Source organism: Alosa alosa, chromosome 23 (genome assembly GCF_017589495.1).
Source record: "Alosa alosa isolate M-15738 ecotype Scorff River chromosome 23, AALO_Geno_1.1, whole genome shotgun sequence".
In the NCBI taxonomy this organism is placed as follows: domain Eukaryota; kingdom Metazoa; phylum Chordata; class Actinopteri; order Clupeiformes; family Clupeidae; genus Alosa; species Alosa alosa.
This window is the reverse complement of record NC_063211.1, coordinates 18,335,706-18,363,111: the sequence shown is the minus strand read 5'-3', so window position 1 is coordinate 18,363,111 and position 27,406 is coordinate 18,335,706. Positions and strand designations below refer to the sequence as shown.

At 44.6% G+C, this 27,406-nt stretch overlaps 1 protein-coding gene across 1 annotated transcript in view; it reads right to left on the bottom strand.

Moving 5' to 3' along the window:
- The window catches only part of LOC125288217 (low-density lipoprotein receptor-related protein 1B-like), a 271,541-nt gene that overhangs the window by 35,813 nt on the left and 208,322 nt on the right, over window positions 1-27,406 (bottom strand). The window contains 11 exon segments of the mRNA XM_048234393.1: window positions 420-643; window positions 2,874-3,115; window positions 3,547-3,666; window positions 4,637-4,771; window positions 6,100-6,240; window positions 9,887-10,009; window positions 10,915-11,037; window positions 13,991-14,123; window positions 15,719-15,825; window positions 19,399-19,531; window positions 19,769-19,875. Of these exon segments, the coding sequence (XP_048090350.1) occupies window positions 420-643; window positions 2,874-3,115; window positions 3,547-3,666; window positions 4,637-4,771; window positions 6,100-6,240; window positions 9,887-10,009; window positions 10,915-11,037; window positions 13,991-14,123; window positions 15,719-15,825; window positions 19,399-19,531; window positions 19,769-19,875 (1,588 nt within the window).

Genomic DNA, 27,406 nt, shown 5'->3' with positions numbered 1-27,406 from the left:
ACTACACAAACACTTAACCTGCCAAAACCTACTTCAACAGTATATTACACAATCGGCCTACTCACTGAACCACCTTGCTTATTGTCTTTGCACCTTGCTTGTGTCAGACTACGATTCGTATGATTTAAACTGACATGTCTTACATAGGCAGTGTTGCAGAACCACGTCTGCTCGCTTGCGGACCACCAGTGGTGGTCCCCGAACCACACTTTGAGAAACAATGGCCTAGAGGGACCTGGGTTCGAGTCTGACCTGGGTCATTTCTCAATCCCACCCCACCTCTCTCCCACTTGCTTCCTGTCAGTCTCTCCACTGTCCTATCAGATTAAAATGCATTAAAAGCCCAAAAAATGTAAAATAAAATCTGTGGGCATCATATTTGGGAGAAGATGAGAGGAAGTTCCGTCAGCATCTCTCACCCTCGGACGGGGTTGACCGTGATGGAGTAGGGCTCGCCAGCAATGTCGGTGATGAGGCGTGTGCAGTTGGGTCCACCTAGCTGGCCCACATTGATGGAGTAGCGCAGCCTGCGCCAGTGGGCCGTGTAGTAGCTGAACCAGTGCATGCGGGAGTGGTCTGTCCAGTAGAGGTTGCCCGTTACCCAGTCGGCCGAGATATCACGTGGACGCCGGAAGTCTGGACACTGTAGGAAGGAGGAAAGAATGTGTGTGTGTTTTTTTAAAGAGGCCCTATGCAACAATTTGAGCAAAAATGACCTTAATTATGCAGGTTGAGAGTCGTTGTGATGGTTCTACAACACTTTTTGGGTCGTTTGGTGGGTGCTTCGTCTCCCCCTAGTGCTTCTCCGCGGAAAAACCGAATATGCAACTTTCTGGTCGCGGTCCGAACACATCCGGATGTAACTCAGCGGAAATACTCGAAAATGTAGTCAGATTGCAGTTTCTAAGAAGACTGCAAAACGGACTCGGACTTGGCTTTTTTGCTGTTGAAATTGTAAGTAGCCTACCCTTGGGTAAACTTCGTTTTTGTAATGTGATTTGATAGTCTCTTGAACAATGTGTTTGCTCGACCGTTTTATTGTGAGCCCTATGTGTTTAGCTTGGTTTATTGATGGCTAGCTCGCTAGTTAGTGGGGGTTTAGCGTAGCAGTCACTTGCTACCGAAGCTGCAGGGGGAGCTATGTCTTGAAAAATGCGAGCCCAAATCAGGCAAAAACCCAGAAACAGCGAAGGAATAACCAGACCTGCATAGGGCTTCTTTAAGTCTACAAGAATGACTTATCTTCAGGAAGGATTTGCTAACACACTAACACACACAGACACAAACACACGCAAATCTGCAGTACATCAGTACACTTGAACACACACACACACACACACACACACACACACACACACACACACACACACACAGACACACACACACACACAGTTCCACCTGCCACAGCCACCTTCAGAAGCGTTCATATCTCATTGTCACAGCAGGACTCTTTGAAGTCAGAGAGAAATCTTTGGGGGAGCAGGGCAGTGTTAGTGTCCCATCCCCACACTCCATCAGTGAAGTGCACTTCTCACACTGTATGTGTGTGTATGTGTGTGGATGTATATGTGTGTGCATTTGTGTGTGTGTGGACATATATGTGTGAGTATTTGCGTGTGTGTGTGTATGTGTGTGTATGTGAGAGAGAGAGAGAGAGAGAGAGAGAGAGAGAGAGAGAGAATGAATGAGTGTGTGTGTGAGAGAGAGAGAGAACAGAGGAAGACAGATAAATACAGATGGAAAGAAGAAGAGAGGGAGAGATAGAGGGAGGAAGAGAGTAAGGTGCAGAAGTAGAAAGACATCATGAGTAAGAGAGGAGAGACAGAAAGATGGAGAAGAGATGGAGGAAGAAATACCACCTGTCGCCAGGGGAGTAGAACTGCTTTAATCTTCCTGCTAGCTAAACTTCAACTAGAATCACTGTAAAGCATGTCAGTGCTTCTCTCACATCTGCCTGTCCACCAGAAGAGCCACCACTCATCTCTCTCTCTTTCTATCTCTCTCTCTCTTTCTTCTTCACTCATTTCAGTATCTATTATTATTTATTTTTCTCTGGAGTATGTCAGAGATGGACTCTTAAAAGCCCAGGATAAAGAGGGGTTAGGTGAGTGAGTCAGACGAGTATACTCTCGAAAGTCAAAGGAACGGATATAAGGAGTAAAAATGTCCTGAAGTGTTTTTGTGTATGTGTGTGCTTTCAATTGAGCACACAATAACAGTCCCACTTACAGGCAGAGATGGGAGGTTGGTGAGGGGTGTACACCCCCAATCCACCTCCTGAAATGCCATAGTAATACACATACCTCTATAGGAACACATGGCCTTGCAGAATCTGCTCGTTGGGACTTTGCTGGTCTTTATTGGAAGTTTGGGCATGTATTCATTTAGCATGCATCAGTGCTATTTTCTCGAGGTATCCAGTGGCATTGAACTACCACAGCCAGAATACAGAGGCTTGTTTGTGCCAACTTACGGACAAAAAAAGCAATAAAAGATATATTACATATTTACGTAAACGTGCTAATTACCAACAATTTCGTCCGGAAATTCTAAAACAACAATGTTTTTTTAATACTTCAAAATAACATTTGATAAATGAACCTTACATTTTTCAGTAGCCATAGGTGTGTAGATTTGAACAAAATCTAGTTTGGTTCTTACTGGGGCTTTTACTGCCTGAAATATCCGATTTTGTTTACCACGCTGGGAGTTTAGTGCAGGGCCTATTCCCAACCTTTCTCACTGCACATCAACGGTTAGCCCAAGAATTCTCGCCGCAAATCAAAATTCCACTGGAGCTCCAAGCGGATTTGTACAATAAATAAATAATAAATGCAATATGTTGTTGTTGTTGTTGTTGCTGTCATACTTACAACAATCCCACTGCTGGTCTTTGAGGGACTGCGGTCCTGGGTGTCGCGGTAGAAGATGCCTCCTGGGTTGAACTGCGTGGCCCAGACAAACGTGTGGCGGTGGAAAAGTGCGTCCATGCCGATGATGCGCGCACTGTCCTCAATGCGGGCCACCAGCTTGTGGCCATGGCTGTGATGGAATGGGTACACAAAGCTGCGGATCTCCGTGTCGTTAGCAATGTACAGCACCTGGTCCTCTGGCCCTAATTGATGACATGAGGAGAAACGATGTGGAGAGAGAGAGAGAGAGAGAGAGAGAGAGAGAGAGAGAGAGAGAGAGAGAGAGAGAGAGAGAGAGAGAGAAAGAGAGAGACCTCTGTCAATATGGACATGATTGTGTGTCAGATGCATTTTGTACTATATCACTTTTGTCATGACGACTAGCAAGCTTTCCGCTTTAGATGTAGGAACTCTTAAGTCTAAACTAAACTAACAACTCACACATATAAAAACAAAGTGTAAATATGAATCAATATGGGGATATTGTTACTCTATGTTGCCATGAGTTCTTTTTACACTAAGTAGATACTGTTTGATATCTGTTTCTTTCATGTGTCATAGTATGATCACTGCTAATAATAACTAAGGAACCCCTCAACAGAAAATAGAATAGAAGAGCTTGCGACACATTTACCTTTGGTGACACATTCGCCGTCAATTTCTTTAAAGTTCCTGTCACATGTACACTTGTAGGAGCCCTTAGTGTTGTAGCAGTAATGGGAACATGTGCCAAAGGCCAAGCACTCATTGACCTCTGCAGGGGAAGAGCAACAGAGAGGCAAGTCAAATGCTATGCTACAGTTACAGTACATGTATTCATGTAGCTGATGCTGTTGTCCTAAGTGACTTCCGTAAAAAAATAGGGTGCAATCAAGGCACTGTGCTAATAGGTGACAATAGTCACTACCTTGTATATCAGTAAAATAACAGTTCAAAATCAAGTTCAAAGTTCAAAGTTAAGTTGGGTAAGGATGTGAAGAGGGACCGACAGGATAAGAAAGGAGGTCATGGTAAGTGCAAGTTAAGTGTTTGTGTTTGGGTCTTCAAGAGGTTTTTGAAGATAGAGTGAACCGGAGATCACTTTCAATTTGATGCAATTTCTACTTTCTTACACATTCATTTTTGATAAAAAGAAAGAGGGATTGTTTCCCCATCTATCCAGACCGCCCACACTCTGACCTTCTGGCATCTGTCCATTTCCCTCAGGTGCTTTCTGGGAGCCCTTATTTCCATTAAAATAGGCCTCTAAAAGCACTCGGTCAACTCCCTCCCCCTCAGTCTCTCATCTGGCTCGAGGTTCACTGCATCACTGCCTGTTCACTTCAAGGCATGCAGGCATTTTTACAAATGAAAAGGAGTGCAGGGAAAATAGCTTTTCAAAGCAGCTCAGACTCATATGTTAGATTAGGCTCTACACTCTTAAAACGAGTATGCTATCAGTCTTCCACTCCCTCATCGTTCGTTCGTCCGTCTCTCTCTCTCTCTCTCCATTTTACTCTAGCTCTTCCTTTTCCCTCCACCCCTTCCACACTCTCGGTTACTCACTCCTTTCACCTTTCACTCTCTCCCTCCTTCTTTCTCATATGTACCTCTCCTTGTCCCTCACTTTCCCCCATTCCACCACCTCTCCTCCACTCTTTCTATCACTGTCTCTCTCTCTCTCTCCCCTTCTCCTTCTCCACACATCCCTCCATCCCAGTTCCTTCGCCCCCCTCTCCTCAGACCTTCGCATTGTTTTCTCCTCAAGTTCCTCTGAAAGCCTGCCTTGCACTGGCACACCGAGTTGGGCCGTGATTGGTTGCAGACCGCGTCCTCGCCACACAGGCTTGCTCTCCCACGACACGCGTCCTCCATGACCACTAGGAGAGAGAGAGAGAGAGAGAGAGAGAGAGAGAGAGAGAGAGAGAGAGAGAGAGAGAGAGAGAGAGAGAGAGAGAGAGAGAGAGAGAGAGAGAGAGAGAGAGAGAGAGCGCATAAAGGGAAGCCCGCCCAGTCAGAGACGCACGAGGCATACGGGGCACACATGGGCACACAGAGTGTCAGGATGGATTACGCCTGGACCGACCTCAGCAACAACACACAAAATGGAGACTTTTAAAAGAAAGATGGAACATTTACCACACACATACACACACACACACACACACACACACACACAGACACACACACACATATATATATATATAACACATTATATGATCACAGTCATATTTCATCACAAATACTGGTATATTGCGTCACCATTTAAACTATGAATACTGGGATATGAATTCTGATCCATATCGGCCAGTCCTTATTCCTACTACTTTAAATAATCAATGTTCAATCAATAGTATTTTGTGTCTTTGCTGAGGAAAAACTTTGTGTGAAAGTTATTAAAGGTGCTCTAAGTGATGAAACATCTCCTCACTATCCGCTAGCTACTTGTCCCCTGAACACACTGTAAAAAATGCAGTCCCTCTAGACAGCCCAAGCTCCGCAAACAGCAACAAAAACAAACTGGTGCAACCTGCACCATGAAACATAACAAACAGCATTCCAGCCAATAACCAACGAGATGCGCATTTAGGAGAGTTTCAATTGCACAGGAGGGAGGGGAAGGGAGTACCGAGCTAGCTCTCTGCTTCGTTTGAACGTCAATAGAAGTGACATACAGACATACAGACGCGTGTCCCAAATATAAGCATGTTGAGTTAATCAAGGTTTCACAGTGGATTAAAATGTACACATCACACACACGAGTTTGCATAATATGATAGCTTCAGTCAATATATATATATAGGCACGGCTGAAGTGCCCTTGAGCAAGGCACCTAACCCCTCACTGCTCCCCGAGTGCCACTGTTGTTGCAGGCAGCTCACTGCACTGGGATTAGTGTGTGTTCACTGTGTGCTTAGTGTGTTTCACTAATTCACGGATTGGGATAAATGCAGAGACCAAATTTCCCTCACGGGATCAAAAGAGTATATATACTTATACTTACATATATACATATATATATATATATATATATATATATATATATATATATATATATATATATATATATATATATATATATATATATATATATATATTAATTGTCTAGCCTATTATGAAGATTAATATAAATTACATAAAATAGAGTGATGTTATTCTGCACTGTGAGATTTTCGTTGTGGTTTGTTTGTTGTGGAGAGGAGCTTACAGGCTTTGCATTCTTGTTCATCTGAGCCGCCATCCCCACAGTCGTCAAACAGGTCGCACTGCAGCTCGGCAGGGATGCACCGGTGGTTACTACAGGTGAACTCAGTCTTACCGCATGGCCTCGGCCTACGCACCACATTTTCTACAGAGAGAGAGAAAGAGAGAGAGACCACACACAAACACATGAGAGAGAGAGAGAGAGAGAGAGAGAGAGAGAGAGAGAGAGAGGAGAGAGAGAGAGAGAGAGCGACTAGAGCATTATACTGTAATTCCCACAATGACCGAGTGGACTCTCATTAATTCTTAATGGCCCACCAAGAGGCACCGTTTCCCCTAAACAAAGCAGACATTGCCCCTGGCAGCAAAGCTGCAAACTGTTTCAGCCACCACCACCACCACTAGCATCACCACCACAGGACAAGACAGATGGAGGAGAAGAGAAAAAAAAAAACAGTAAAAAGTAAAAGAGCAGAAACAATGTGAATGGCAGAGATGACATAAACACACACACACAGACACACACACAGCCGCCTTATCAGATACTTTGCTTCCACTAATCACTGACAGCCCTGCGATCAGCAGAGTGTAATCTCGCTCGGTGTTAGCATCTTTCATCCGTCTGATGGAGAGGAGCGTGAGAACAGAAACAGACATTTCAACATGTCCTCTCTCTCTTTCTTTTCCTCTCTCATGAGCCGATCCCTCCTCTCCATCCTCGCTTTCTCTCGGGTTTGAAGCTACTTCCTTTAACCGTTTTTTCCTCCTCCAGTAAGCGCCGACTCTCTGAGGTCTGACACTAAAGAGGAAATGACAGCAGCTCCTACACTGGAGCTAATGCAGTAATATGACAATCAAACCGAATCCCTGGAGCTCCTCTGCTCCTCTTAACCGGCACAGTCCACAGTGGAGAACTTACCGGAAACCTGGCAACACTGTGCAATAGAGGGATTTGCTGAACGGCTTGTAGGGGGGCGACTTCGTAGACCATCGTCCACACTTTGCTTTGGAGAAACGCAGTTTTGCGAAAACCTGAAGCTCTCTGGAGTTCCCACATGACTTTGGAGTGTGTTATAAGGATTGTTTCACAGTCTACACAAGCCACGCACTTGTACCCCCTTTGAAACGCATGGCATGGCACTCCTGCAGACCTGCCAACCTTGACGTTTTTTTTTTTTTTTGAGTAGCACCTCGTGCCGAGAAAAAAGAATCCTCACGTTGGCCTTCATGCATGCAGCCAAAACAGACATAGCCATACACGCAAGATACATTTTGGATAGCAACTCATCGTTAATGTCGGATATCTATCTACATTTGATCCAATGTGTTCCTGAAAGTGCAAACTGATTTTTTTTTACAGTTTATAATGTTGACAATCTGTTTTAGAGGCTAAACGTTGATGTTGATAGGGCCTGATGTGTTGTCCATTTTCTTATATGTGGTCTTTATTCAATCATCTCTGGTCTATTATTACCTCTTTTCAATCCATTATTATTAGATTTTTTCTTTGGTAATGAAAACATCTAACCCTCATGTTATACCAACATATTTAATTAACCTGAATATAGGCTACATTAGATAGAGGCTTATGGACATCTGCTATTGTCAGTGTGCAGGCTATCCCTTAACTCATGTAGGCGTAACACTAGCCTACATGTCTTTTTTTTTAAAGACAATACTGCTGTCTAATGCAAATTACTGATTGCTTTTAAATAATTTCACTTGCACATGCACTCAGGTTCTTTCAGATGGCGGTGTCTTTCTGCCATCTGTGGGGCTGCAATGATGACATCATCCCAACTAAAGCGATCCCGTCTGGAAGCCTAGCCTGTTATTTGTTCTCGCTTGTTTTCGCGCTAATAATCAAGGAATTTTCAATAAGCTCCAACTGAACACTCATCACTAAGCAGCTCAAAAATATTTAGCCTAGGTCCACTTTCAGACTCGTTGTTACAGTTTTTTACAATTGTTTACACACGTTTTCAAAACTCTGTCTATTTTTCAAAACTCCACACACAAAACACACAATTGCTCACACAAAATGCAAAATGCCTCAAATCTCCAGCAAAATGACACACAACATTCAAAATGTCAAAACACATATTTAAAGCAAACATCCGCCTCACATTACAAACACTTTTGTCATAATATGACATTTTGGATACATCATGTACACACTGTTACTCAAACCTAATGCTCTTCTGTCTTTCATAGGCTTTATGTATTTCCATACAAGAGTGAAAGTTATGGTACAGAGAGAAGTTGAAATACACAGTATTATTGAAACCAAAAATAGTGATTTTTCGCAAATAATTTGCTGTTGCAAATACAGTATTTTACAGCCAACAAGATGTATATGGAGTTCTGAAAAAGCTGATTTTGCCAAAGACGGAAATGACTGACAACTATCAAATGCCTTTGCTTTTTCCAAAGAAAAGTGTGTGTGTCTGTGTTTATGTGTGTGTGTGTGGGGGGGTTGGGGTTGTGTATGTACTGTATTCATAGAATGAAAATATAGTGAAGAGTGACAGGAAGCAAGTGGGAGAAAGTCTCGGGGTGGGATCCGGAAAGGACCACGGGGCGGGAATCGAACCCGGGTCGCCGGCGTACGGTGCAGGTGCCCCAGCCAGTTGCGCCACGGCTGGGGCCAAGTAATGAGTGTTTTCACATGTGAGGAGAGAGAGTGATGCACTGGTGAATAAGTGTGGCATTTTGATGGGTTGTGTTTGAAAAATGAAATCAAGTTACTTCCTGTTCGATTTTTGTGTGTTAAGTAGAAAATTGTGTGTGGTGTTTTGCAAAATGTGTTTTAGTCAATTGAAAACTGAGTCAAACACTGAGAATTAGTGTATGGTTTTGCAGATTTGGTGTGGGGTTATGATGTTTGGAAGACATGTTTAGAAAATTGTGTGACAAGCAAAGATTTAGTGTATAAGCATTTGAAAAAAACTGTAATGGCTGCATTTGGCCATGTAAAGGTCTGTGCTCCATGAGCGCCTTTTAGTTATGAAAACTTTAACAATCAGCGACACATGGAAATATATGCCAACTGAAATAACTGGTGAAAAAGTAATAACTTTCCAACACAACATGAAACTATTAGGCTAGGTGAATTCACCATCGCACTCAGAGAAGATATTTTAGCGCAGCTGGGAGAATGTGGGTGTAGCTCAATGCATTCCTGTCCACACAGACTATAAATCAATCCTAAACTGGCTCCGGATGGGGTGGAGTGGATCAGTAGGTGAAGCTCTCATTACAGGTTTAGAGGTGTCTCTTGCTGGCCGAATCATCCATGTGTAGAACCCTGAGGATGCCTGAAATACTACATAGGTTGGAGCTCCTTGTTACTGGTTTAGGGTAGCACTGGGTGGTTTTTGTGTGTGTGTGTGTGTGTGTGTGTGTGTGTGTGTGTGTGTGTGTGTGTGTGTGTGTGTGAGGAAGGCATTGGGGATAGATCTCTGCTCACCACACTCTTTCTCATCCAAATTGCCTCCACAGTCATTGACTCCATTGCAGAGATGCTTGGGAGGCAGACACAACCAACCACTCTTACAGCATACTGCAAGTGTGTGTGTGTGTGTGTGTGTGTGTGCGGCCTGCATGGTTGGTTTTTGTGTGCGTGTGTGTGTGTGTGTGTCTCCACACCCTTCCTCATCAGAATTGTCTCGTAATCGACCCCACTGCAGAGTTGTTCGGGAAACAAACACACCCAAGCACATTTTTACATTGTGTGTGTGCGTGTGTGTATGTGTGTGTGTGTGTGTGTGTGTGTGCACGAGTGTGCTTACCACACTCTTCCTCATCTGAGTTGTCTCCACAATCGTCTGCTCCATTGCAGAGCTGTTCGGGATGCAGGCACACTCGACTGTTCCTACAGCGGAAAGCTCGGCTTGGAGGGCATGGCAGCTTGGCTACGAGAACAATCAAACAAACAAACAAAAAACAATCAAAGAAAAACAAACAAGGCAAAAAGAGATTACAAATTTAGTTTCTGATAACCTTGAAAGAGGAGTGTGTAGTAATGCTTCTTGACAACGAGGCAGTGAGTGTTAGAAGTGCATTGTACAATTTCATTCTTTGTTTGAGGTGTTCTTCATGCACCTTTTACCACCTGGATGAACCTTCATTACATTTTCACAATCATTCTATAGAATCAAACCCATTTTAATTTCTACATTTTAGCTTTAAGCTTCACTCACAGATGGCCACCTGGCTGTAAGTGATGGTTATCGACCTCCAAATGACCCCTGCCTTCAAATGGAAAAGAAAATGATCTGCCTTCATCCAAGGTGTGATGAATGTCACACCAATACCCCCCTCAAAAAAATCAAAAAGAAATGAATTTTTAATCGAGGAATTTCCCGCTGATGTGAATTATTCTCTTTCTGAATACCAGATAAGAGTCAAGACATCAATGAGTGTGAATAATTCCATCCTGGTTTCAATCACTGGGATGATTGGCAGCTTTTACCTTCAGAGGTCTTTATAGCTCATTTGAGGCTGAACAATTAGTCATCTAGGAGGAAGCAGCATGGGTCAGCACTGGACTTCATAAGCAGCACCGGGCTCTAATTCAGCTGTAATTGCACAGTACACTGGCTGACCAACACTAGCATGTTTAATATACTATGATTAGCATATCCAATGCGGGGTGCATTATAGAGACCCTCCACATCCACAGTAACATCTCCTCTGACACACACACCACACACACACACACACACACACACACACACACACCGAGACACAACCCCAAACACACAAATGTACATTTCCTCACACACAGACACACACACACAGACACACAAACACCTACCACACATTTCTGCATCTTCATCGGAGTTGTCTCCACAGTCGTCCTCGCCGTCACACACCCAGATATGGAGCTTGCATAGTGTGTTGTTGCAAATAAACTCATCTGCGCGGCATAAATGCACGCCTACAGGGGAGACAGTAAACACGAACAGACAAACAAACAAATATAGAGAGAAAATACATTCAGATTTCATTAACACACAAACACACACACACACACACACACACACACACACACACACACACACACACACACACACACACACACACACACACACTCACACACAATGGTTTCATTGTCTCTGTTTCCTTTAGGTGGCAGGGCAGGAAGGGAAGAGAAAACTACCATCCAGTGAGCCCCATAGGGCCTGCGGCTGCACTGTGACCTGCCAGACGGCTGCTGCTATGGCAGCTCCTCTGGGGGAGGAAGGAAGGGCACAGATGGACACTTATGTTATTTTCTCTCTCCTCCTCCTCCTGCTCCGTCAGGTGTGGCGAGCAGACAGAGTGAGCCTTCATTAGAGCGGCTCATGGACACACACACATGGACACACACACACACACACACACACACACACACACACACACACACACACACACACACACACACACACACAGACACACACACACAGATACACACAGACACAGACACACACAGACACACACACACACACACACACACACACACACACACACACACACACACACACACACACACACACACACAGACACAGACACACACACACACACACAGACACACACACACAGACACACACACACAGATACACACAGACACAGACACACACAGACACACACACACACAGACACACACACAGATACACGCACTGGCCTAATCGCTTCCCCACAAGCTCCACATACTTCACCAGTGTTATTACAGAGGGATGGAAGGAGAGAGAGAGAGAGAGAGAGAGAGAGAGAGAGAGAGAGAGAGAGAGAGAGAGAAATTGATAGAGAAAGAGACAGCAGAGAGAAAGAGAGAGAGTGAGAGAGACTCCTCAAGGTTTTTAAATAGCCCCATTATAATCAACCATGACCATGAAAGTGGAGAAGCAGAGAAGCAGACAGAGAAAAAGAAGAAAAGAGAGAGAGAATACTGGGAGAGGCGAAGAAAGATGAATATAAAGAGAGATAAAGAATCTACATATTTTCCTTGCAGCCTGGAGAGAGTGATTGAAAAGAAGAGAGAGAGGGCAAGAAAGAGAGGAAGAGAAAGGCAACTTTTTCAACCTGGTGATCTTGGTTTTCCCTTAAATAACAAGAGGATAATAGGGTGTTTTAATACTATAAGTACTCAATGATCAATGATGCAGTTCTTTCAATGGAGAAGAAAGCAACTGGAACTATCTAAAATATTTGAAATCTTTCACAGTCCTATGTCAGCCCTATTTTCATTTGTGTTTTTGTGCTTCTTTTTCTCAAGAAGTGTGTAGAAGAGGAGGAGAGGAAAAGAAGGAGAGAGATAGAGAGAGAGAGAGAGAGAGAGAGAAAGGAAAGTGAAGAAGAAAAACTCTGGCTAGCTAATTATTTTCCTGGACAGTTCTGACCTAGATGCAATAAGTGGTCACACAGAGAGAAAGAATGGGAACAGGTTGTGATTATTTCTCATTTGAAAGGCTTTGTTTCAGGTGCACGGGTCAAACTCCAGGCTCCCCCTTGGGCCGTAGCTATGGACAAGCAAACCATTTGCACAGAATAACAGAGAAAGAGAAGTAGAGAAAGTGAGAAAAACAAGGAGAGATTTAGCACCTGGCATTTCAAATATGTCCATAAAACAACCAAAACGTCCAGGGTGAGGACTGCAAAAAAATAAACAAAACAAAACGGACCTCCCCAGGTTTTAAGATGTGGTAGGTCAAATTATATCACAATATTTCATGGTAGTTTTTGCGTCCATAAAACCATATCATGAATGGCCATATGAAAACAGTAAACAGAACAGGACGTAAACAGTGACCTCTTAGCCACAAATCACATCATCTTACTGCCTTAAGTGCCGTGCAAAAACAGACATCAGCGATCGATGCGACTCACTCTCCTTCGTCATGCTCAATCATGTTCTACCCACATTACTGAATGTATGCAAACATGCCAGCAACTGTATTGCTCGTATCACCGGATGGCCATGGGAGGAAATACAGTATCCCAGCATTTCATGGACAACACAATATGGCATATCGCTACTACACACATGCAGAAGCTAATGACTGACTAGTGATGGTACCAGGCTCTATGACCTCACAATCCATCTCCATGAAGATGACCACGAGGTACCTAAGACCACTTTTACATGATCATGGTAGCGATACACTATCATCACACCACTATGTCACATATTAAATATATTTTTCCTGTTTCTAGTCCAGGCACAATGCTCCAGCACGTGCCTCTCACAAGACTGAATATGGTGGATGCAATCTAGCTACCTTTGGGAGACACACACACACACGCACACAAAAACTGCAAAAGTGCTTGAATCTTTGATGACAGAAAACAAAATAAATGAATAAAAACCTGCCACACTACCCCATGGGCGAATTACGACTGACTCCACCATCCAAATGATCCGACCGGCGGCAGCAATTTCTCCAAACAGAGGAATTATGCCTTTTATGCGTTCGCTTGTCGAAAAACATCAAGTGGCAACATCAAGCTTTTCATAGCACAGCTTCAGTGGAACACACAACAAATGATCTCTCTCATGTTGACATACACACTGCTCAGATTGGCCTGGAGCTGAGAGAAAGACAGAGAGAGAGAGAGAGAGAGAGAGAGAGACAGACAGAGAGAGAGAGAGAGAGAGAGAGAGACAGAGACAGACAGACAGAGACAGAGAGACACAGAGGGAGAGAGAGAGAGAGGAGAGAGAGATAGAGAGGAACGAGGAAAAGAGAGGGGTGGTTGCAAAGAGAGAGGGAGAGAGAGAGAGAGAGAGAGAGAGAGAGAGAGAGAGAGAGAGAGAGAGAGTTCCTGGCATACTGGGGTGTTTGCAAAGTGTCTAGGAGCAGCTGGAATATCTGCAACAGTTGTGAGCAGCAGAGAGATGGGATGTGGGTTACCATGGTCACAGCTGTCCTCGTCGCTGTGGTCCACGCAGTCATAGATGCCATCGCAGCGCCAACGTGCCGGAACACAGTGGGCACGGTTACGGCACAGGAACTCATCTTCCTGGCACTCACGAGCACAGTCCAGCTGCCAAACACACACACAGACACACACACACACACACACACACACACACACACACACAGAGAGTTAAACACACAAACACACATCTCCACATGAACATATACACACGCACGCAAACACAAAAAATTAAACAAACTTTCATTTTCAAATATAATCAGCTCACTGCCAATAGCAAACGGCCAAATTGGCTCACTCACATTATGTGGCAGAGTTCACCTGTTTGTTGTCCACTGATGCACACACACACACACACACACACACACACACACACAGTTAAAGAAAACACTGAATCCTTTGCACTTTCAAAAGTCCACCTGTTCACACATAGAGAACCATCCCTCTCCAACACACACACACAACACACACAAAAACACAGACACCATCTGTGTGTGTGCCACCACCCACTGTCTACTGCCTATTTTTATGGAACCAGAACTGTTGAATTTATGAGCACATAATCTGAATGGCTGAGTGAATGCAGTCTCCCATTTTCCCCTGGTAGAGAGGTTCATCTGCCTTATAGCACTTGGGAAATAGCTTTCCATACATATTACATTACAGCCTTGTGCAACAGACTCCCCCATCTCGGCCCACACCTATCTCTCCTGAGGCCTGGGAGAATAGGCCTACTTTAATGGAGCTTATTAGAGGCTAGGAACACTCAGGTGAACTCCTGACATTGAATTACGAGCGTGGTTTTAATTAAAACGCGCCCCGCCGGGACACGCAGAGCCAAAGCCCTGCTGGAGACCCAAAACGCTGCGTATGCGTCGCTCCGGCGCCTCCGAGCCTATTGTGCCCCCGCTGCTCACCGTTTTTATTTGTTTTTTTTTTTCTAGAAAAGTCTCTGTTGAATTGGCAGCGTAAATGCTACAGGTTGGGCTGAGGAAGTGGAGAAAAGACATGAAAGGCAAGTTGAGCTGCCATGAGATCTGTCTGGGGACAGGTCCCTCTCAAGTAGTCAGTACTGCTGATTCTCAACAGGGGAACAAGTCAGATCTCAACTTGGCTGATTGGCCATATTAGAATAGTGAGAAAAGAAAAGTTCATAAACCATACGGAGACCCACTGCTGAAGTAAAACATAATAGAACGAAGGAGTATTTCATAGCCTATGTGTTTTAATAGTGGTCAATGAAAGGCTTATAAACCATATGGACACCAATAGCTGAAGCTGTATATATAATGGAGGGAGTATTGCATGCACACTGCCCAGCAAATTTGGCTTCACTTGGCCAAAAGATGACCGTGATGACACTGGACAACAAACTGAGAGATGGCCAACACAGGAATGCAGAAGAGGAGCTTTTGTACTGGCTGGTCGAGGTTAGCCTACTAAACCTACTAAAATGATGTTAACCTAGTACACACACTAATGCATTTTGAGGCAGACACAATTATAAAATGAACTGATTTGGTTCAGCATTAATTTAGAAGAAAAAGCAAAATAACTGTGGGGTTAAGTTGCCCACATTCAGTAACTGAATTTCAGTTGTGATGTGAGGTGGTTCACGTCCATGACAGCTGGCCAGCATGGGCAGCTCTGATACATGCTCTGAACACCAGTAGGAATCATATCTGTCATGTAGGGACTCTTACCTCGTCAGAGCCGTCTGAACAGTCATTGTGGCCATCACACCTGAGCGTGGCAGACACACACCCACCGCTAGAGCAGACATATTCGCTTACCGAGCAGGAGGGAGATGCTAAGGGGAGACACACACACACACACACACACACACACAGTGCAATTAACACACTCTTACCTGCCAGAAAGTCACAATTGTCACATAATACTAAATAGAACTGCGAAAGAAGTGCTATGAAGCTAAATGATATTCACTGTCAAAGATCCATCCAAGTGAAGACTAACAGAGAGATTCCGCCCAGCTGACTCAACAAGATGGTGAGTGTTAGCTGGGTGTCTGTGGATTTGTGATGTTTACATGACATATATCTGTATGAAGAGTATGTCACTGGTTTTGAAGAGGAAGCAATAAATGCTTCTTGGATACCACTTGTTACTTGTTAGTTGTGTTAGTTGGCTGCTAGGTTGGTTTTTTAGCAGGATTAACCTATGTGCCCAATTTTCAAACTTGGTGGAGAGTGGAATCATTCAATTTTGAAGCGGATCTGACACATGGGGTGCCTGCACAATTTTAGTTTCTTGTTTTTCTTATGCTAATGTTTAGAAATATGGTATTAGTTTGTTTCCGCTTACTTGGTGTGATGCAGAATTAAAGGAACTGTTGGCCATTGGTGGAGGTGTGCGCTCTACTGAAAGCCCTATTTCTATTACTGAATCCGCTGCAACTCAGTCATTTTTAATCTCCCCCATTGCTAGTGGTGACTCAGTGCAGTTTGGGGAAGAGCAGGATGGCTGTCTGAGCTCTTACACAGAAAGAAGCTAAATGTTAGCCTGGGTTTCCCCATGCTGCCTTACGCACGCAATTTTATTCACGCTGCTAGGCAGCCTGGAATCCATGGACTTCATTTTCACCTCAACGAAGGAACCAATCACATAACGGAGGGGGGACAGCAAGACGATGACGACACACCGAAGCGGTTATGAGCTTCGACAGACGCATTTGATAGACATTCGTAGCGGCTCTGGGCATTTGTAAACCACGTTTCAAATACGAGAAAATTAATGTGTAGTTCCCAGACCCCATCTCAAAAAGATGAGGTTCGGCGTTAGCCAGGCTAGCTAAATGCAGCAAACCGCGAAAATGTGAAAAGTAGAAAGCTATCTAGATGAATATTATTCATAATTTACACAATTGATGACTACAGTCAATACACTAAAAGGTTAAAAATAAGAATATTTGGGGAAAAAATGTTTGGGACAATATTGACTTCTTAAAAATCTTAAGTACACAACTTCATGCTGTTACAAGTTGTTCTGAATATTCAGTTTAGGACTAAGTTTAGTAAAGTGTAACAGTATGCACTTAAAAGTAAGCTGAATCACTTTGGCACATTGTACCTAGGATAGCTTAAAATGCATTGGGATGGAATACGTAATGGAATTTTCTTAAGCAGTGAATCGGATGAGGAGAAATGTTTATGTAAACTCCACTGAGAGGGGCGTCGTGGGTCCCACACACCACTTCTGTAGCATTCTCTAAAACATCAATATTAACATCAAGATAAAACCTTCTCTCCTCTCCTCTCCTTTGCTCTCCTCTGCTCTCCTATGCTCTTCTCTCCTCTGCTCTCTGCTCTCCTCTCCTCTCCTCTGCTCTCCTCTGCTCTCCTCTGCTCTCCTCTCCTCTCCTCTGCTCTCCTCTCCTCTGCTCTCCTCTGCTTTTCACACCCAGGTGCAGTTCCAGCCCACTCTGGAGCCTGGCTGTTCCACAGGGAAAGGGAAGAGGGCTTTTAAATAGTCTCTCCATAATCCCAAACATCAGAATGAATTTCTCTGCTGCAACAAACATGCCTGCCCTCAAATGACCCCAGTGAAACAAATAAAATAAAATAAAAATAGAACCCAGCTACTTCAAACAAATTGGAGGTGGTGGTGGTGGGTAGTGTGGTTGGATCAGTTATGGATTTCATTTTAATACTTTTTCTTGTAGGATTATTAAAAATAAGATTATCAGACCCCCTGGATAAAACCACCGCTGTGCGCTTCACTTTTCTTTTGTCCTGTTAGTACATGAATTATTTGAAATAAGATAACCTTAGAGTGCGGTTCCATGAAAATTACTCCAAACCACACGTCACGGTTTGCACGGCATGGATGCTACAGGAAGTGGAGTCGATCGATACAGTAAAAGATAAGATTATTGATTTTCTCCTCAGAACAGCATTGATCTGCTTCTCCCACACAAACACACTCACACACACACTTTCATCTGAAGGAGGACTATAAGGTTTGATAAACAGAAACAGTTTGTGGTGTCTTAAGTAGGTTAGTGAATTTGATCATTTTTAACTGACTAACTTAACTTGTTACATGATAGTCAGTGTTCTAGTCCCCTTGTCTCGCTGGATTATTAATGGCAGTTTATTTCACCACATTCACCAGCAATAATCCAAAGTCCCTCCACTCGGTGGCCATATCATATTTTGGACACTTATCAGGCATCTATTTCGGGCAGAACTGCATGAATCACCATATTGGTGTTACAAACTAACCCCATGTCTTTCTATGGAGGATTTTTTGAGTGCTGTGTCTCCTCATTAGAAAGTCTCTGACTAATCTTAGAAATGTTCAGAGATCAGGGTGTTCCTGACTGAACCACTGAAGTTCTTCGCAGTAGGTGCCTCTAAAAACAGCCACTAAGTGATTTTGTCATTAGTCACTAACTGTACAGTACATGATAGTACATTGAGCAGCATTACGGATGATCAGTGAGGACAAAAAAAAAAAAACAAAGAAAAAAAACATTTCAGTAAAGCCAATCCCTATTTTTTCCCATTTTAAAACTCCATCCCATACAGCATGTTCTAGAAAGTGCTGTTCAGTGGGTGCCAAAGCTCTTCCTCTCTCCCTGATCAAACCTTTCCCCCTCCAGCTCTCTCTACTGTTCAGGCCAGCGGTACTACTGCCCAGCCCAGTGGTTCTACTGTCCAGCCCAGCTGTTCTACTGTCCAGCCTGTCACTGGCACCCTCCTGGAGTGGACAGTGGTGCAGGACAGAATACACTCCTGCAAGTCTCTGTTCACAAGCTCCGCTGGCTTGAAAATATGCTGGCATGAAAATTTGGGTAATGCTGCTTCACACAGTCCTCAATGGATTCAGTGTGGCGTGAGGTTCCTGACAAGCTAAATCAAGTGTTGGTTTATTAAATCAAACGTGCCACTGATGATTACAGTCACTACCCTGAAAAGATGAAAGGGGGAATACTCTAGTCTTAGGCTACGTTTACACGTGGCCGGCTATTTTCATAAATAGACATTTCACCCTCTCCGTTTTCAAAAATAACATTGTGCACACCTGTCAGTTTTCAGAAAAGTTCAGCCCGGAGTTTTTAAAAACGGGGTCAAACGTGGAAAAATATCACCGTTTGCATAGTTTTTGTTGTCGATTAAACACCACCTCAACAAGCATTTAAACAATTAATTAAAACACAGATGAATTCATAACTTAGCAGATCTACCCGGATGAAGAGTTGTGCAAATAGGAATCAACTGGTTTAGTTAATGGTTTGAAAAATATGCTGTAAGACTTTTCAAGAGTTTTCCACCTCTGTCTGGGATGTCATTCCATAGGGCCCATGACCTCCTTACTGGTCTTCTGGACCACCTAGCCAAGTAAATGTGTGTGCCCGTACCCGTGCCCTGGCAGTTGAGCTCGTCCTCTCCTGTCTTGCAGTCCTCCTGACCATCACATAGCCACTTGGTGGAGATGCACAGGTTGTTATGGCAACGGAACTGGTCTGCCGAACAATGGCTCACACAGTCTTTCTGTAAAGAGGATGTTACATACACATAAAGGCACACGCACACACACATACACACACACAAGTTGTCAGATTGTTATTTCAAGGTAGTATAGACAACTGGACTTTCTTTGAAAAATACCACAATACCACATACCCCTCTAATACCACCCCCCCACCTCCCCACATTCGTGTGTTACAGCACTATACATCAGACAGAATAAACTGTATCAACAGAAAGGAACTGTATTGAGTGGAATACCTCATCTGAGTTGTCCCCGCAGTCAAAGTCCCCATCACAGCGGAAGCGTGCCGAGATACACTCTCCATTAGTGCACATGAAGTCTTTAGAGTTGCACGTGACTGGCTCTGGAGAAAGGAACAGACAGGGAGGAAGGAGAGCAAGATAAAGCAAAGAGAACAGATGAATGCCTTTTTGCGAGGAAGAGGAGCAAGAGGACGAAAAGAGGGCCAAGGCTAATCGAATGGGAGTGGACAGACACAGGAGCACAGACCGTTCCAAAAAGACAGGGCTTTTCCTGCCTTGAGAATTGAGAGGCGGCCGCCTCAATCAAATTTGGTGCCGCCTCCAGAGAAATGTCTAGTACTTGTGTTCATGAAAACCATTATTTCTTAACAAACATTGCCCTCAGTGATTTGATAGTTGTAACTGCAATTGTGGCTCTACGATAACATAAGAATAAGATTTAAAGGGCGTGGTGGAGTGGTGGTAATGCCTCCAGGTTCGATTCTTGCCATTGCGAGTCTGTGTTGCTTTGGGTAAAAGCGTCTTCTAAATATCAGTCAACGTTAATGTTAAGATTTTGGCACCCGTATATTGATGAATTATGGTTAATTTTTCCGATCGAAAGTATCCTTGGCCTAGCTCATCACAACCACCAGTGGAAGGGCTCAGTGGTGGAGATACGGTCAGGAGTGGATGATCAGGAGAGGACGATCAGAGTGGATGATCAGGAGAGGACGATCAGAGTGCGATAATTGTTGATTCCACCATTGTGTGTGTGCAAGAAAGAGAGAGCATATTCAGCATAGTCAAACTCAAACCAACAGTTATGTTCTCCCCACTCCCCTAATACAGAGAGAAAAAACACACAGAACAGAGAGGGAGAGAGAGAGAGAGGGAGAGAGAGAGAGAGAACTTTAATGGCAGGTGCAAATGTGGACCAGCTGTGACTTTTGATTGCACCGGCCCACTGCTTAATTAACACCGATACAACCTAACTTCCACCACTGTGTGTATGTATGTGTGTGTGTGTGTGTGTGTGTGTGTGTGTGTGTGTGTGTGTGTGTGTGTGTGTGTGTGTGTGTGTGTGTGTGTGTGTGTGTGTGTGTGAGAGAGAGAGAGAGAGAGAGAGAGAGAGATAGAGAGATCCATGGGTGACTTCTTAATTGGCGAATCATCCATTTATTCATTTCCTCTCCCTCTGCAGGATGCTTGCAGTGGGGCTGATGTGGGAGGGAACCCCAGCAGGTACGGGCGCATACTGTATGCATGCTTTATGCAGCATGATCAATTACTCATACACGCATACATTTAAAGGCCGTCACACTACATGCTATATAACATTCAGGGCATGTATATGCACATCCTGCATGTTAATATGCATTCATACAGTACATATTCATATTCATAGATGTATAAAATTTACAACCACACTCACTCACTCTCACAGAGAGACAGAGATGCACATAATTGGTGAGAGAAACACTGTGAACACACATGGAAGACAATCGGATATGCAATACATAAACACAAGCATGCAGACACACACACACACACACACACACACACACACTCACACACTCACACTGTATGGGGCTATGTATCACATAATAACTGGTTGCATATTTACATAACAATATATGTAGCCTATCTAGTTTTTTTACGCTGCTTAACATTATCCCAGGCAGGTACACACCTCAGAAAGTAGAGCTTCTGTTTACAGTGCATATTTAGCAAGCCAGCTGATGATGTAGGCTAATCCAGCTACGATCCATTCGCCTACAGTTTGTATTGTTTGATAGATTTCTTTGTTTACTTCCCACTGCAAAACAGCTATCAATAGCTGTCTCATATTGTCACCATAAGCAGCCACAGTTGTCCAGTCAAGAAAAACTTTGTTCTGATGGGCACTGAGTCATGTGCTCTCAAATGTCCTGTAACATGGCGTGGACACTAAAGTGAGTTGTAACGTTAACTTCCTGGTGAATGTATTTAGGCACCAGCAAAAGGTTTAACTAACTGCTAATCAAGCCAACTTGTTTTGGTCCCAGCCAATTTCAGAGTTACTGCTGCACGACACTAAGTATGAAAGGTTATAATATACTAGTATCCTACTCATGGGTGCTCCACATTGTGCTCCACAATCGTTGCCTAATATGACTAAATAGCTCCATTATATTAAAAAAGAAAATAACATATATTCAAAATCAATATGTACTAGAAAATGTGCAGTCCAATCACAATAATGTCACAGCAATACAGTCCATCCTTTAAAATATCTACTTGAAATAGACTTGGGTGTTAATGGATTCGTAATAGACAAATTAACTCTCAAATTAACTCTTAATTTAGGGTTTTCAATATTTGGTTTATATCATTTTTACTTTACATGTTACATGTTTACATCTCAAACATGCATGGTATTTTGATCAAAGTCAACAAATGTGCTTGTGGATGTCACGTTGTAAAGGTTGCCAAAATCACCTTTTTACATGGTTGTTTGTATGAAAATGTATTAGTATTTTCTCTCTGTTTAATATGCCATGTATGTAAATTTGATGTCAGCTGACTGTTGGACGCGCGTTTTGGGTAGGAGTGACTTTTATTGCACTTTCTTTAAATGGAGGCGCGAGGAGAGCGCTCGCCCCGAGAGTTACCTGTGTGAAGCCGGCTGTGTGGAGTAACGCGCGTTAGAGGTCTTGCATGCTGAACGTACCGTGATTCTTCCTCTGTATCCGCGAGCGCTGTGGATTATCATTCTTTTCCGAAGTCATTGGATTAAAGCAAGCAAAGGATCCTTTTGCTAACGCGCGTGTATGGTGAGATGGGGCATTGTGAAACTTTGTTATTAATTATGTGTCGGGCCTTCAGTTGTGCGCCGAGTGGCCGCGAGTTCGTGCATTACAATACAGAGTGAATCAATCTCATATGTTGGGTTTCTTTCTGTAATATACACTCTTATCACTCTTATTATTTTGCCAGTTTAAGTTAAGTTAAACGGCCTTCATCTGCATTGAACCAGCACGATTTCCTGCTTATTGGATCCGCCCGTAATCTTATTTATGCGTAGTGGCAATCAGTCTTTTTGAATAAGGGCGATTTGTTATAGTGGTGGCCCGTACGGGGATCTGGATCGCATTATTATTATTATATTGCAGCTGTTGCTTATATTTTGTTGCTTATATTTGGTGCTAGCTATTGTGTAAACATTGTGCGAATTGTTTGTTCATTGAACTATTGGATTTTGCTGAGTGTATTAATAAGGTAAGCTAGGTAGCTAGGCCATTGAAAACACTCACACATCTTTTTTTTGCATTACATACACATTTTGATTGTTTTCAAACATTACTAGAGTGCATTCAATACATTGCATTACATTACAGTATATTATAGTGCATTCACATCAGTTCATTACATTTTCCCTGTTGCATTACTATTCTACACCTACACTATGTCTGGGACTAACCAGCAGGGGCCAGCTGGGAGTAGTGGCACTGGTGATGCAAGCCCTCTGATTGTTCTAGCTGAAGAAACAAGCTCATCTGGCAATGCTGGCCGCTTCCAACACATCACTACTAGGCAAATCGTAGTGCAGTTTCAGAGCTAGCCACCCGATTAGAAACCCTGTATATTGACAGTGAGGAAGAGGAGGCCCAATTAGGTGATGAGGCTGATGAAATGGCAGAACAACTATAGGAGTTTCAGTTCAAAATCGAGGCTTTAGAAAACCGACTCAAAGAAGCAGTAGACAGCACCCTCAATAAAGAAGATGGTCTGAGAGCTGCCATTGAAGCTGCAGTGAAACAGGCCACCGACTATGTAGATGAGAAGCTGCTGAGATTTGACTACGCTGTTGTTGCTTGTTTGGAGCGCAGGGATAAACAGTGGAAGGAGGAAGTGAAAAGGGCTATCAGCAGACATCGTCCAGCCTGGGGGCCTTCTGCCTTCTCCACCCATGCAACCTTTGTGCCCACCACTCTTACTCCAGCAGAGGGTGACACCATTACATATGTGCACACAGCCAAGGCCAAACCACCCATCAAAATGGAGTTTCCCCAGTTTGGGGAGTCAAGAAGCTCAAAAGATGTCACTGAGTTCATAGACCAGTGTGAGAATTTCTTCACGCTTCGACCACTGTCTGACATTGAGCTTATTGGCACCATCAATTCTGTTCTAAAGGGGCCGGCGCGAAGCTGGTGGATAGCTGCACGTGGCAAGATCACCAACTGGGTCCAGTTCAAGAGTGCTTTCCTTGAAGCCTTCCTGCCCTCTGACTATCCGTCTGAGATGGAGGATCAGATCCATGCAAGTGTCCAAGCACCTACGCAATGCCTGAGGGACTTTGCCTATGACCACCGTGCACTCTGTCTGAAGTGGCGTTCTGACATGCCTGAAGATGAACTTGTGCGGCGCATCCTCAGTGCATGCAACCCAAAGCTGGCTAGCGGCCTGCGCGGCATTGTGTCTACTGTGGAACAGCTGGTGAAAGTAGGCTCTTTGATTGAGAAAGACTGGGGCAACTCAAAAGACTACTGGAGCCGCGTCCAGCAAAACAACCCTACGGAGCGCAACCCGAGAAAGAACTGGCATGACAAGAAGCCTGACCAGGGACAGGGCCGTGGGCAAAGCGCTGATCTTGCCTCTGTGCTGGGTGCTCCAACTCTTTTGGTGGTGCCTCTGGCGATCCGTGGCTCGAAGGGTGATGCTGTCTTGGACACAGGCGGCACATTCTCATTTGATGTGCAGAACTTTGTGGAACAATCATCAGAAAAACAGGTGAGGCTTTGTGTGAAGAACATCAAAAGTTTGTCATGGCCAATGGGCAAGAAAGTAAGGCAGTTGGAAAAGCTACCCTGCTTCTTACTCTCAATGATGCCCATTACACTGTGAATGTGTACATCCTGGAGGATAACCAGCTGTGCATGCCTCTTCTGTTGGGCCTAGACTTCATGCGTACAAGCCAACTCACCTTGAAGCCACACCTTGGGAAATATGTAATGCCGGGAGGAAAAGAACATACATTTCTCCAAAAAACTCGTGACGCACTGGGGTGGAGGCACCCAGAACCTTCAGCTTACTTCTACGCAGCCGTGGTTGAAGACTCCAGCGACTGCCCACCTTCAACTCCACTCCTGGATGCTCAACCTGAGGTGGTCAAACCACTGCTGCAGAAATGGTCCTCGGTTTGGACAGAGACCACTAGAACTACCAGCGTCATCCAGCACAACATCTGGACGACTGATGAGCTACCTGTGCGGAAGAGAGCTTATCGTGTGTCGCCACAGAAGCAAGCGGTCATTGATGAGCATCTTGACAAGATGTTGAAACATGGCATCGTTGAGCCCTCTTCATCGGCTTGGGCCTCCCCAGTGGTCTTAGTCCCAAAGAAAGACGGGTCACTCCGCTTTTGTGTGGACTATAGGGGGCTCAATGCTAAGACCCACCATGACACCTATCCAATGCCGCTCGTTCATGAAATCCTGGAGTCCATGCAGGGGGCCAAGTGCTTCAGTTCATTGGATCTCCAGAGTGGCTGTTGGCAAGTCACCATGGGTGAAGACAGCAAAAAGAAGACCGCCATGATCACCCATCGAGGTCCCTTTCAGTTTAAGGTGATGCCTTTCGGTTTGCGCAACGCCGGCGCCACCTTCCAGCGACTGATGGAAACTGTCCTTGAAAGTTTAAAAGGCAAGATCTGTTTTGTTTACATTGACGACATAATTGTCTTTTCCAGGACACAGCAACAACACCTGCTTGACCTTGATGCCGTGTTTCAGAAATTGCATCAAGCCAATCTGACGCTCAATGTAATGAAATCTTTTCAAGTCTGAGCTGACCTTTCTGGGGCACACTGTCTCGGCAAAAGGGGTTGAAGTGGATCCGGCCAAGGTTGACGCCATCGCAGCATCTCCAGTACCCACTGACCTCAAAAGCCTCCAGAGGTTCTTGGGATTAGTGGGCTGGTACCACAAGTTCCTCCTCAGACTCGCAGACATTGCAACGCCGCTCAACAACCTCAAGAGAAAAGGCATCCCTTGGGAATGGACTACACAGTGTCAAGACGCTTTTCAACACCTCAAAGCCCTTTTGCAGTCACCACCAGTGCTCGCGCAGCCAAGGCTGCACATGCCATTTCAAGTTCATTGTGATGCCAGTGACGTTGGCCTAGGCGCAGTCCTGACCCAGTCCATTGAGGGTGTAGAGCAGGTTATCGCCTATGTCTCAAGAGCTCTCCATGGTCCTGAACTGAGGTACTCCACGTCAGAGAAGGAGTGCCTTGCAGTGGTGTGGGCGGTGGAGAAGTGGCGCCATTATCTGGAAGGGGACACATTTGATGTGTTCACGGAACACAGCACGCTGGCCTGGGCATTCAACTGTCCCAAGACAACGTCTCGGCTCACAAGGTGGACACTACGGCTGCAGTCATTTACCTTCAGAGTCCACTATAAGAAGGGCTGCTCCAATGTTGTCCCAGATGCGCTGTCCTGTGCACCTCAACCAAGAGACCAACTGTCTGAAGAGGCTAACATGGCTGTGGCTGTGCCAAAATCACCCTCCAAGTATGGTGGTTATAACTACCAGATGGTCATTACTGCTGTGATGATTAGTGAATTTCTGACATACTTCCATGACCGCCCATTCGGTGGACATTTGGGGAGGATGAAGACGCTCCTTAAGATCCTAGAGGTGGCATGGTGGCCAGACATTAGGAGAGACGTGTGGAGCCATGTCCGTGCTTGCCAGAAGTGCCAACAGTACAAGGCTTCGAATGTCAAGCCAGCTGGTCTGCTCCAGTCAACAGAGGTCAAGGCACCGGGTGAGATGATCGGCGTGGACTTCATGGGACCCCTTCCATTCAGCAAAGCCTGTAATTCAACTCTTATGGTCGTTGTTGACTACTTTAGCAAGTGGGTGGAGCTTTTTGCTCTGAAGGATGCCAAGACCCCAAAGGTGTGTCAGATCCTGAAGAATGATATCTTCACCCGCTGGGGGGTGCCAGCCTTTCTGGTTTCTGACCGCGGTCCGCAATTCACAAGCCAGCTGTTGACCAGCCTTTGTGGATCCTGGGGCGTGACTCAGAAGCTCATCACTGCATACCACCCCCAGACCAATCTGACAGAGCGGGTCAATAGAACTCTGAGGCCCATGATTGCGTCCTATGTTGAAGACCACCATCAAGACTGGGTCCGATGGCTGCCTGAGTTCCGCCTGGCCATCAACACCGCAGTCCACGAGACCACTGGCGTGACCCCTGCTGTGTTAGCTCTTGGGCGTAACATCAAAGGTCCCCTAGAGCGTCTCATTCACAAATCTCTTGTTCCTGACACACCTGCATACCATACACTACACGCACACACTCAGCTCATGAACGAGGTTAAAAAAAGACACGTCAGTGTAGCCAAGGCTAGACAAGCTAGGTACTATAATGCACGGTGCAAAGATGTACACTTTCCAGTCGGGGACCTAGTCTGGATTAGGACACACCCACTTTGCCTCCACAAAGTTCTCTGCCAAACTTGCACCCAGATGGTCAGGGCCTGTTAAGGTAGAGAAAAAGTTGGGTCCCATAAATTACCGTGTTCGTTGGTTGACTGACAAAGTAAAGGTGGATAATGTAAATGTGGTAGACATGAAGCCCTACTATGGTCCCGATAA